This window comes from Patiria miniata, unplaced genomic scaffold (genome assembly GCF_015706575.1).
Source record: "Patiria miniata isolate m_02_andy unplaced genomic scaffold, ASM1570657v1 HiC_scaffold_1, whole genome shotgun sequence".
NCBI lineage: Eukaryota > Metazoa > Echinodermata > Asteroidea > Valvatida > Asterinidae > Patiria > Patiria miniata.
In genome coordinates, this window is record NW_024037047.1 from 5550697 (window position 1) to 5564519 (window position 13823).

The window sequence follows — 13823 nt, forward strand, 5'->3', positions numbered from 1 at the left end:
CTTGGATAGGCTGATTGTTTTGTAATTGCACAAAGCTAGCTGACGAAGGTACGGTACAGTACGGGTGGACGCGCACTTCCGTGGGACAGGTAAATTAAATGTCATTGGTTTACTACTTAAACTTACATTTGATGATTATGCTATGTTGGTATGCAGACCCCGTTGTGATGATTTGTTTTGTTCAGATCTATGGTATGGGGAGAAGTGTAAATTATGAAATGTAATTATGTATGTTTCACCTTCCTATGGATAATGGACGTAGGTTTCACCACACTGTCATGAATGTGGCTGTGTGACTGCTGCAATGCTGGTGGAGTGTCGAACATTGCCTAGGCCTACTAATAATAAGCCCCATAAATGTGGCCAATTTACTGCTGGACTACATGTACCTCCGTAAATAAAGGCCACACTTCCACCATGTACAAAAACATGTCGAACTTTGTCAAATTTTGATTTTCAATTTCACATTTAGGCTTATTTTGTAGTTTATTTTTGCTTTAGAAGCATACTCACCCTCTTTATAGTTTATTAGGCCTTTATTTACCGAGGTAGTCCAGTAAATTGGCCACATTTATGGGGCTAATAGCGTAACAACCTAACATTACAACACGTTTTGCATTCACCATTGTTCATGACGGCACTTCATAACTTGCCCTGGCATGCCTGGCATAAAGGCCATTTCACTCAGTCGTACAATGTGAATATGTGTCCTAACTAAGCTAAGTTGAAAAGAACGTTGCATCCTGACGCCAGTTTTATTTCATCATACATGTATATTAATCTCAATGAAGGTCAGTCAATGTGAGAAAAAAAATGTTGAAAAGACTTGAATCTTGGATTGAGAAACATTTCCAACTTTGTTAGAAAATACTTTGAGAAAAATGTGTGCACTATTAAACCTCTCCATAGACTTGGTACACAGCCAAGAAGTGGCATCTGGATACCACATTCTTTCCCCCAAGGGTTTGAGAAAAGAAATATTTTAGCAGAATGTACATGTAGCTTGAGTAACTCCAGCTGACATGCTCATATTCATTCACATGTAGCATGTGAAGGAATATGAGCATGTCAGCTGGAGTTACTCAAGCTAAGCAGAATGGACAACAGCCATTGTTACAATCATGACAGTAGGGCCTACACATCAATATAATCATAAAGACCCGTTTGTTTAAACTTAGAATGACTGATATGTCAGAGTGTAACGAAGATGTTGCCAGCACGCAACTTGGGCCACACGAAGTTCCTAATCCTGAAGGATCTCCAAATGCTCAAGATGTCTATGGAAATGTGCCTAAAAGGCAAAGAATGGTAAAGAATTCTTGTGATATTTTAAACTATTTCTCAACACTGCCCATTCCAAGGAACTGTGAGCAGATATCTTCTGTCATGTCTGTTTGTATGATTTCTTGTGTTCTCTTCTGTATCTGTAGGCCTATATCATTATACTTTCATAGTCGGTAAAGCATCCATGGGGAAACAGCACACCAACTTAGAAGACAATGAGAAGAAATTACAGTTTTAGAGGTTGGCATGGTGGGAGGAAAAGCCCAGAAGATATTCTGGGGAAAACCCACGGAATCAGTTAGGGACTGAAAACCCAATCCACATAAATGACCCAGGCGGGATTCGAACCTGGGTCACAGTGGTGGAAGGCGAGAAAAGTACCGCTACGCCAACCTGACTCCCCTTACTTCTCTTCTGTTCTTTCTAGTTTGTAGCCGGTAGCCCTCAAAATCACAGTGAGTGGCCCGTGACCTTGTGCTCAAGTGGCTGACACCTGTTACAAATTTTTTTTTAACACTATAGGGCCTAACATTGAAGGACCCACAGACTTTAGGCCAAATAACGACCGGCCGGGCTATTTTTCAAGGTACATGTAGCCGCCAGCTTTTTTTTTTTAATTGCCGCCACTTGGACTCAGGAAATGACATAACCAGCTTTATATGGGCTAGATTCAACAGACAAAGAGGCCAAAATGATGTCACTGTTTAAAATTTATCATTTTTGTGTTTTTGGTTTTTTTGAAAAAAAAATAAAAGGAGGCGGTCTCCAAAAAGGAAGCAGGTGGGACGTTAAACATGTTTTTATTTTTTTTATTTAGCCTGAACCCCTTGCACTACATTGCATTAGGCAGGGTTAGGATTAGTGAATGGAATTTCTTTTGTTTTCAATTACAGGATGGTAATGAATCAAACTCAAGCGAGCAAAACTCACAGTTTGTGTCTAGCAGCAATGCGCAGCTTTCCACGGACGCTGAGCAGACCTCATCCCAAGCTAGTTCCCAGTGGCAACAATGGCGGTCCCTCTTCAAGGACATTTTCATTGAGACTCAGAAGCCTACGCAGACGCAGTGTCTCGCGTGCGGGGACGGTGAAGGAGACTTGGTCCGATGTCTGGACTGTGGTCCCGGAGTGACGCGATGCATCGACTGCACGCTAAGCTACCACAAGGAGAGTCATCTGCTTCACAAACCAGAACTTGTCCTGGTAAAGATTTGTCTTTAAAGGGTTCATGCAATGCATTCCTTGGAAATGCACCTTTGTCTACCACTGAACCCTATTTTCAGTTTACTTTTTGCCATTTTCAAGGGTATTTTGGTGCCTGTTTGGTTTTTATGCTAATGCAAATTTCAATATATTCATGAGCAAATGTGTGATTTTATTTCAGGCAGAAACCTCTATGTTACAGCAGGTCCATGCAATGCATTCCTTGGAAATGCACCTTTGTCTACCACTGAACCCTATTTTCAGTTTACTTTTTGCCATTTTCAAGGGTATTTAGGTGCCTTTTTGGTTTTTATGCTGATGCAAATTTCAATATTCATGAGCAAATGTGTGATTTCACTTCAGGCAGAAACCTCTATGTTACAGCTATTTCAGCACCAATAGATAGATAACCCTTTAGTCACTGAAGTGCCTGAAACCGCCCTGCCTATTACTCACTGTTTGGCCTGAAACAATGCAAGCACTTTTTTATTGATTTTTCAGTGAATAAACTCAAGGTAATACAATGAAGTTCAGGGGCTAATGTTTCATGTACAATACATGTATGTTAACAGGCATGAAACTATTCCTCGGGTAGGCTGATTTCCTCATTTTTTACTCCTCATGAATGCGGAAACAAATTTAAAAAAATACTGTACAAACATGACAAAAGCTTGCGTGGCTTGCAGTTTCCTCATTTTTTTTCTAAATTCCCAGTTGCATGCTTGATATTACAGTGTTTTGTAGAATTTTATTCTGACTTTCACTACTTGGTTTCAATTATTTTAATTCCAGTGATCGACGTCAATTTTTTTTTCCACCCTCACAGGAGACCGGGGTCAGCCCTTTCCCTCTTCGCTCGCGTTTTGAAAGGAAAAACCATCAGTGTTTCACTACTCACACTAAATCCATACAAATCTTCGATGAAAAAGGTAAGCCAGTTGATTGTTGGTGAAAGGTTACAGGAATTAGATTTGAAAGTTTTGTTACTTTTGTGATATCATGCTTTCCTCTTTTTTCCAGAAATCCGTTTTTTAGGGGGCCTCAGAAGTCAACAAATGTAAATCCGTTGAGAAAATAGGGGGGGGGGTGTAGAGTGTACTAATTGATTATTCATATCGAGTTCTGTGTGCCAAAACTTACTTACGTGATGTTTTAATGCACGGACGAATTCAATGTCCAAGTACATTGTACTTGTCTCATTGAGAACATGGTTTAAGTAGCCCAATGGAGACTAAATATTTACACACACGTAGCGCGATCGTGTACTATGAACGCTTGGGTCTGAGGATGTGATTCTGAAAGTCTAGCTCCTGTGTCGGTAACCCACAGTTCACGCATGGCGCTGGTCAGAGGTCACTAGTTACGAACTCGGACTTCTTAATGGTGCCCGCTTTTGTTCAACATCGTACAGTCATGCGTTCCAGTAATAGTACAGTGCCATCCTCACTACACAGTTCAAAATGCACTGTCAAGATTCTAGGCTTGCGAACGTCGTTAGAACCGTGCTATTTACGTTAACCTCGCATTGACAAACTTTCCAGATTTTGACACCAAAAGCCACATTTTTAAAACGCCTTTGGACATAAAGAAGTGTTGTGTTGGTAAGTCAGGTGTAAGTAGTAGATTTTATGCGACAGCGATATAAAAAGATGACTTACGGGGTTGTTTTTTGCTTCAAGAAGAGAGGGAGGGTTTTCTGTGTTCTACATGCATGGGGTGTGTTTTGTAATTTCAGCTAGACAATTCACTAAATTTCGAGCATCGTGTAGATAGCAAGATTCGCTCTGGAAAATGCCAGATCGGGGGAAAACTTGGTAGAAAAGAACAAGAAGAGGGTGCTCTGGGAGATTTTGACACACCATCCAGTTCAGTATGTTTAGAGAAGGTACGGTAGCTAGTTTGAAGGGACGAATTGGAAGTCTTGAAGCAGAAATCAAATGACTTATGAAATTTGAGAAACATGTCAGTGAACAACTCGGGGTGGATGGTTCCATTGAGGTGCAACTGAAAAGTGTGGCCCGTCATCACATTGTCAAACATTCACAAAGTCAGAATGCAGACATACTCAAAGTTCAGGGCACAACCGTGTGCGTGGGAGTTTATGTTCGGGTTCCTGTAGCTGAGGTAGGAAGTTCTACTTGTAGTGAGAGAACACTCAGGAAGAGAAGCCAGATCATAGAGACGTTGGGTTCAGGTGGCAAATCTCTAAAACCGATAAAGTCTACTGCTTCCAAAGATGGAATGTGTTAATTGCTAATAGATTAAGCAATTTAACCAAAATTGTTAGAGTAGAATAATCTCAAATATTTCATTTCTTCATGATTCTACAGTGGTGATGGTACTATTGCATTTATTGCAAATGAGTAGCAAATCAATGATGATGCTGATGAACGGAAATAGAATACAGCAAAAGTTTAAAAAGAAATTAAAAAACTGGCAAAATATGGTTGCTCAAAAGATGTCCTGGAAAGGCCCTGATTGCACCACAGAGCATCTACATTTCAAAAATGTCCTTCCTCTAAGACTATTCGTCAGCTCTTGTCTTACATACATGTACATAGGTTTCTTCAGGCTTGCAAGCTGCAGTTATTTGGGTAGCCTTTACAGGTAGCCTTGGTTTGAACACGATCAAAGAAAGTTTATGAAAACGAAAACCACGCCATATTCTGCCCTTTTTATTTCATGGTCTCAGGCCGTTTACACAATTGCTGGTTCACCTCCTGTGCCTGCGAAGCCCCAAGTGCCACATTATTACGATGGAATCTGTGGCCGGCCACACCGGAGAAGCCTAGGCTGGCCTTCCACGAAGAGTTGCTGAGATGGTTCGAATCCCTTCTGGCGGAAGGCTTGTCTCTGAGAGCGGCCTCCGAGGCTGTGCGCAGGAGAAATTCACTCAAAACTCAAGAGGTGAGGGATAAGTACGGGTACTTATGATGGTTCACAAGTCACCACAAGTCATCATCCAGTCCCAAGTCACCACAAGTCATCATCCAGTCCCAAGACAACTCAAAAGTCATCATCCAGTCCTAAGTCAACTCCCAAGTCATCCAGTCCCAAGTCAACTCCCAAGTCATCCAGTTTCAAGTCAACTCACAAGTTATCCAGTCCCAAGTCAACTCCCAAGTTTTCCAGTTTCAAGTCACCACAAGTCATCATCCAGTCCCAAGTCACCACAAGTCATCATCCAGTCCCAAGACAACTCAAAAGTCATCCAGTCCTAAGTCAACTCCCAAGTCATCCAGTCCCAAGTCAACTCCCAAGTCATCCAGTTTCAAGTCAACTCACAAGTTTTCCAGTTTCAAGTCAACTCCCAAGTTTTCCAGTTTCAAGTCAACTCACAAGTCATCCAGTCCCAAATCAACTCCCAAGTTTTCCAGTTTCAAGTCAACTCACAAGTTTTCCAGTTTCAAGTCAACTCACAAGTTATCCAGTCCCAAGTCAACTCACAAGTCATCCAGTCCCAAATCAACTCCCAAGTTTTCCAGTTTCAAGTCAACTCACAAGTTTTCCAGTTTCAAGTCAACTCACAAGTTATCCAGTCCCAAATCAACTCACAAGTCATCCAGTCCCAAGTCATCTCACAAGTTTTCCAGTTTCAAGTCAACTCACAAGTTATCCAGTTTCAAGTCAACTCACAAGTTATCATGTCCCAAGTCTACTCCCAAGTTTTCCAGTTTCAAGTCAACTCACAAGTTATCCAGTCCCAAGTCAACTCCCAAGTTTTCCAGTTTCAAGTCAACTCCCAAGTTATCCAGTCCCAAATCAACTCACAAGTCATCCAGTCCCAAGTCAACTCCCAAGTTTTCCAGTTTCAAGTCATCTCACAAGTTTTCCAGTTTCAAGTCAACTCACAAGTTATCCAGTCCCAAGTCAACTCCCAAGTTATCCAGTGCCAAGTCAACTCCCAAGTTTTCCAGTTTCAAGTCAACTCACAAGTTATCCAGTCCCAAGTCAACTCACAAGTCATCCAGTCCCAAGTCAACTCCCAAGTTTTCCAGTTTCAAGTCAACTCACAAGTCATCCAGTCCCAAGTCAACTCCCAATTTTTCCAGTTTCAAGTCATCTCACAAGTTTTCCAGTTTCAAGTCAACTCACAAGTTATCATGTCCCAAGTCGACTCCCAACTTATTCAGTCGCAAGTCAATCACAAGTTATCCAGTCCTAAGTCAACTCACAAGTCATCCAGTCCCAAGTCATCCAGTCACAAGTCAATCACAAGTCAACTCACAAGACATCCAGCATTTAGTCAACTCACAAGCTTTTCAAAAATGAACTATGACAAAGGCATTCATTTGTTATTATTGTCCCGATACTTTTAATTGGACTTTTGTATTGACTTGTGATTTAGTTGCAACAGTACGTTTTAGTCCCTACCTGATGGTTGGGTTTGCTGGATAGTGTCTATTATCCATTCTCCTAGTCAGTGTGGTGGGAGTGCCACCATTAGGTACACCTGGTGATACCACTCACTGATCCTCCGAGTTTGTCTAATCTCCAAAAGTGATGTTCTCTTTCTCAAAGTTGGGACCAGAGAGAAAAAGTCAAGCTTTCTTTCTGATTCCGTCAAGCATTTTCATGCCAGTTACTACACTGTACCTAACCCTGCCTTTCATCTCTCCAAAGTATCTCCATTGCCGCTCAGTAATACTTAAGCCATAAAGAGTGCCCTCTGGAAAAGACCATGCACAGAGCTATTAAGGTCTCGTAACTTTTCATACATAATATAAATTATTTTATGTTCAACAGGCTGACATCCTCTATAGAAATCTAAAAAGTGGATGTTTTGAAGAGTACAAGTTCTTCAGGCGCCACTGTGCCAACCTCGGCTCTGAACCCTCCACGGTGAAAAATGGCTCCATGTATGTTGCCTCACCAAAGGTTTGTACATGTTTGTATACATGTATCTTTGTTTTAGTCTAAACGTTTTGGGGGTTATAGAATCACTGTTTGGTGGTGTTAAGAAGTGAGAAAGGACTATTTCAAGAAGAGAACAAACTTGGTATTACTGGTGACCATCATGTCATTATTTTTTTGTTAAATGTGTAGAGTTCAGTCAGTGAGTTGAGGCGAGAATCACATGTACCAAGCTCCGAGTCCATGAATGAGGATAGGATGACCCGCTCAGACTCCCATACCACTTTGCAAGGTCCCATCTCTACTGTCACGGGGATAGAACCACAGTTCCGTGTAGGATCTCCTGGTTCTTCCGATCCTAGTTCTATTGAGGAAGCGGTCAGGTCGGGAGTCTCGGTAGACCAGAACTGCCAAGAATGGAAAGTTGAACCATTGGATGGGGATGATGATTCGGAAGCCGAATACATCTTAGTCCCGGTGAATGAAGCTTCTGCTCCCAATCAAAATGGCTTGGATGTCAAACCAATCTTGTTTCCTGCTTATGGGAACGGGAGCAACCAGGCCGGACAAATAATCCCGTTTCCAGGAATGCCACCAAGAGCAGATCAGGATCTGAATCATTTTGATAATCTCGGCAGCAGCGACGTCGCAGTCATGCCCACAGCCAACATTGGCAAAACACGAGTCTGGGACAAGAGGCAGTACTGCTTGTACTGCCGCGAGTCCTTCGCTAAGCTGCCAAGACACTTGCGGCATGCACACCGAGACGAGCCCGACGTTATTTTCCTGAGTAGAACCCAGTGCCCGATCACCCAGCGTCGCTTGCTGTCCAAGCTTCGCAACCTGGGCAACCACTTGCAGAACTCAGACGTGCTTCGTCAGGGGACGGGCAAACTCATTGTGGTCAAACGGCCCAGCCCCGGCGAAACTGTTGCTCGGACCGCGGCCGACTACCAACCATGCCCATACTGCTTTGGATACTATGTCCTAAGGGATCAAACGAAACACAACTGCCATTTGAAGAATTTCAGGGCCGAGTCAGCTTTGTGGCTTAACTTGACTTTACAGCACTAAAACAACTCACTCCTTACTCACAGAGGGCACTCTTGATTATTAACTGTACTCTGAATCACATCAAGACCGACAACTAGTACTTTATAAAAATTAACCCAAGTCCCTTCTTCAGTACTAAACAAGACTTGCTGATAATGCCCAGTGCATTGAAGAGGAAGCTGTCTACTATCCTGGGTCGCCCTTAACAAACACGCAGTATATACAAGTTTGTTATGCGTAGTTGGTATATCGTATTTCTTCATGGTATCAAAAATGTACCTATTTGTAGGACAGGCCAAAATCCAATGATGACTTGATTATTGGGGTAGTCCTTTTGTTTTAAGTGAAAAAAAATACCCCAAGTGCAGACTGATGTTCGTTTCAAGTCCTGGCATGACGTTTTGGTAATCCAAGATGGCGGATCAGGTGCTTCATGGTGCATTTGCCAATTGGAGTGCATGTAGCATCCCAGACTGGGACCTTTAGTGCTGAAAAACATGCAAAACGAAATCAGGCCAACTTCATTCTTTGGCTGACACAGTTTTCCAAACTTTTCAAGAGGCAAATACAAGGTCCTTGGTATTTCACCAACCAAGTTTGAAGTCTCCATTCAATTTTTAAAGGAGACTTTACTGCAATATTTCGCACATGAGAGGGAAGTCTATTGAAATCAATTTGAGGCCAAAGCCTAGACTGGTGCATGTCCAACTGTTTGAAAAGACTGACTTCGTTAGGCTGTCATTAGTCTGGTGGCTGACTATGGAAAATATGCAGAAATCAAGACCAGTACCAGACATGCCAGATGTTTCTTTTGGCGCAGTTCATTGATGTAGTACTGAAAGGTTGTTGGACTGGTCGTTTCAGGTTGCCAAATCTGTTTTCTTTTGTTGCATGTTTTCAAAACCTTATGTTTTGGGACCCTCATACACAGTATTGACAGTCCCAAATTTTTGGACTAGTAGCATCCAGTACAGTTTAGACATGATGGACGAATCCATATAATGGATAATTGTAAACTCAGGAGGCCCCCTTCAATGGAGAAACCATTGTGCAAGCTATTGTACAAAGCAACTGCCTCATGGTGGATTATCTGAAAAGGATACTAGACTAGCACGAGCGGATTGGTCTATAGTGGTTTTGAGGTATTATGGCCTGAATAGCAAGGCCCTATTTGGTTTTATCAAACTCTTTTTTATTCACCTTTTGATACTTTTGTATTAAACCGAGCCGAATATTGCTCCCTCTATTTGCAGTTACGTGTACCATATCTCAAAAAGGCTAATGATGTATAACAATCAAAAGATTTAAATATTTTCTTTCTGATGATAACTCCCATTTCACGTTTAATTAAGACTTTAAATACTTGGCTTTGCAACTAGTATCATCATGTTTTGTAAAAATTCGGTTTTGTGTTTGCTTTTTTTTTTCTTTCTTCATTTAAATAAGGTAAAGGATATTTTACAAGTTTTATATTTGTACATTATGTACGATTTATTTTCCACTTTGTCGTTTCACAGGTATGATCGGTGGTAATCATAGTTTTTACCTATTTATACATATCTTTCAGTTTCAGTTAGTTTATTTATAACTTCATGTTATCGTTTATCTATTTCAGAAGTTTTTATTTTGTTTTAGATAGGTACTTAGGCCAAGTAAAAAACAAAAAACTTGATCGTCTCTGCCCGCCTGCATCCTTTTATGAAGCCGCATTCATTTTGAAAAAAAAAAATCCCCTCACCTCAATTGAAGGTAAATCGAGCATTTCAATTGCACAGGTTTTAATTTAAATACCGAACAGTAATTTCTCTCTCTTTATTGATATTTGCCAGAGACACTTTCGAAATCGGAAAAAAAAACGAAGCTCCGAATTGTACATTGGCGCGGCCTATATACATTGTACATGTATTACCATTTTGCAATAGGCTGGTTGCGGGCAAACATTAGTTACCGCTGTGAGTGTGATTTTCAATTCAGGAGGCGGGATTCAGACCTGTAGACGTCATGCATATCATTTGCATTCATCAGGGGGGGGGGATGCCTCTTGATTTATGCAAGATTTACCGCTAGCTACGTGTCCCCATAATATTTGAAGTCCGAAGGACAATGGGGACAGGGAACCAGATTTGGCCTACACCAAAGGTGGCACGTGCCTGATGAGTAGGCCTAATAGACCGCTTGCAGATGCGTTCGATAATCGACGCGCGAAGGCGCGCGACGCCATGTTGTGGGACAGGCGTATATCTATCCATGCACATTTTGTCCCATAACGTATAACATGGCGTCGTGCACCTTCGCGCGTCAATTATCGATCGCGTCTGCAAGCGGTCTATTATCCATTTGTGCATTTAGCTTTTCCAGCAAAATAAAAAAAGCAGATTTCACACACGCACACAAAAGCAAATATCCTACGGAGAGAGTTACGGCTTAAAAGCGAAAAATATTATTCGACCCCCCCCCCCATAAAAAATATCATTGCGAAGAAAAATGTGGAAATAGGCTTATTGTATCGCGGAAACGTTCAGCGAAAAAAAAAAACACGAAGGGAAGTAGGCATATACGGAGAGAGAAAAATGTGCGAGAAACTTAATTTTTATCCTAGAATACCATTGAAAAGTTCGTAACGACGTAATCAAAGTCAAAGGAGATTAAAAAGGCTTAGGGACCTAGGGCCTATCTGTTAAATTATAACTGCTGAACTTAAGAAGATCATGACGCAAATAACTTCAAGATGCCTTAGTGACTGCCAGAACGGAATTTGCATCTGTGTGGACAATTTTACAGATGCTTTATAATATATATACCAATCTCTTGACGTACGTTGTCGAAACAAATTTACATCCTTACCGGCGGATCGCGGGTTTTCTCCACTTCTTCGTTCGTATGATTATTCATTATGCGGGACTCACATGGGAATATGTCCGTTATGGGCCTTATTCACGAGTTGGCCATTTTTGTCGAGTTTCCTGAATGTATTTCATAAATTGTTATCTGTTGAATGGGATGGCGGCAGACTATTTATGCAGGCACAATTTTACTGTCAGGTTTTGTTTTAATATGGCTTATAAACATTGGGGAATTTAATTACAAATTTAAACTTATTTATTTGAGGCAGACTGGAATTGATTATAAATTAAGTTGCTTTCATTTCTCTTCGCAAGTTCAAAAAATTAAGATTTTACCTAACTCTCAATCCAATATGGCCGAATCGTGAATAATGCCATACAGCCAGCCACGTGGTGGTGTCTTCGTCGATTTCGGCGATGCCTTTGGCGGCACGATCGAGGAGCCTTAGAGTAAGTGTTTCCCGACCAAGCGCTGTCCCAAAGTTACATTTTTTTACCAGCTCAATGCATGCAGCAGTTCTTCATTTTCGTTTATAGGTATTTTACAACATTGTACATGATAACTGATTTTCATAGGCCTACTTTGCTTTCGATCGAGTGAAAATTCAGATAAAGCTTGAGTCGCTAAAAACCTATTTCCCAAAGTTCTTCGTTTCCGATCAAGCTTAGTTCTCAGTGATTTAATTTCCTAGGTATACAGCATTTAATACCTTAATTAAAAACGGCATTATTTGGCAAATTGTGAAATTGCAATTGTCGCGCCAACTGAACAAATTATTTGTGGCTGCATGTACAATACCTTGCTCAAAGATCGATGGACAGTTGTATACCCGCGTCCGTAATGTACTGATAAAACGACACGATATATTTTCAATTCAGTGGTTAAAGCAAGAAGTCCCGGTGGCCTGGCGGTAAGACACATAACTTCTGTTCCCGAGAGACCCGGGTTCGAAACCTGGAGGCGGTTTTTATCTTTTATTTCCTTAGTCGATTCTATAAGTTAAATATATGAAACGAGCGTTTTTCACTGGGGGACCCAGGTAGCGCACCCGGTAGAGAGTGCGGCGCAGAGGTGGGTGGACCGGGTTCGAATCCCGGCCAGAGAAAAGTCGATTGGCAGCAGGGAAACCTGCGGCGGGTCTGAGTTCCGTGGCGCTCGTCTACTCCAACTAGATAAAATAAAATAAAATAAAATATAATTTTGCTCTATTTTACAGTGAATAAGTTGAAGTAAAAATGTGTAAAATGCTCAAGTTGGTCCGAGCGGGAATCGAACCCACGATCTCCGGCATGAGCGTCAGAGTGCCTACCACTAGGCCAACACGCTCTCCTTACTTGGATGTGTTTGGAAGTAATATATAAATTTTCGATTTGAATTATCAATGCGAAAAAGAACTAAGTCGGCGCGCATGCGCACTGCTTGCATCTCAAAGCATAATTGCCTAGTTTTAATAAAGACTTCTCAATAGTTAAGTTTCTAATGTTTTCAGTCGTATCTTGATGAAGGCAAGGGAAAACTTCCCTAATTTGGTTCCGAACACTTGAGCATATATGTCGAACAAACTTTATTTTACACCTGTTCTAATAAATTACACAAAGAAAATGCAAAATCTCATGTCCATGTTTCATTTTCTTTCTTGAGGTAGGCACATTTATTCACTTGTTCAAACAAAATGCCAGTTAACAAAAAAAGTTAACAAAAGCTGCCTCGATTAACGAACAAATGTGAACAGTGAAACAGTACAATTATAAAATGCACACACAAACTTGACAAAAAATCAGTTACACAGATTTGTAAACCAAGATGTGACAATGAAACTAAAAACTCGTATAATTAGTTTCAAATTGCAAGATGAATCATAGAATCAAGCAATCTACTCTATTGACTCATGGTGCACAGGAACCCGCTCATAGTGACAAAGAGAGCATATATTGCCGCAATATAATGCTGGTAGTCATACACAAAGGCAATATAGTCTAGGCGATATTTCAAAAAGGGCTCATTTAGGGCCAGAAGAGGCATTTTGTTTAGTAGAGGTTGGTAACATAGCTATTTTACCTAATCTGCATGGGTAACTGTACCAATAAGCAACATGGTGAATTTGAAGTTCATCAATACTGAGGTTTGGCAAGACTGCTTCATGATATCTGGAGACAAGGTAAATGCGCGCAACTTTAGGGTATAATAATAGCCGTTCTGGAATGTGACTATGTCCTCATAAGTATTCAGTCACTTATATGCTTTAGAAAATGTTATTGAAGTAAGGAAGTGTATAAAGTAGAATCCCCAAAATAAACTTTTCAAAATAAAATAATAAAAACAATATACCCAAATATGGGAACAAATATATTACACGACAGGTATTAAAGATTTATGAAAATTAGGCATAAATGTATTTCCACTAAAAATCCAGCTTGGTAACCATCATTTTCGGATTCAGCACCCCACAATTAGGTAAAATAGCTATATTTATGTTGCCAACTTCTGCTCGGAAATGCCTCTTCGTGTAACACTTTTTGAAATATCGCCTAGACTAACATGACTAATGCAGGTTTGTTCAAAAATACAAATAAATTTCGTGTAATT

At 40.8% G+C, this 13823-nt stretch overlaps 1 protein-coding gene across 1 annotated transcript; it reads left to right on the plus strand.

Moving 5' to 3' along the window:
- Window positions 1-13313, plus strand: LOC119745009. Its single transcript, XM_038221263.1, has 7 exons — window positions 1-89; window positions 1179-1308; window positions 2178-2486; window positions 3313-3415; window positions 5179-5393; window positions 7233-7364; window positions 7533-13313. Exons 2-7 carry the CDS (start codon window positions 1180-1182, stop codon window positions 8412-8414), a joined length of 1770 nt encoding a protein of 589 aa, XP_038077191.1. The 5' UTR covers window positions 1-89; window position 1179; the 3' UTR covers window positions 8415-13313.
- Window positions 13314-13823: the final 510 nt, after the last annotated feature.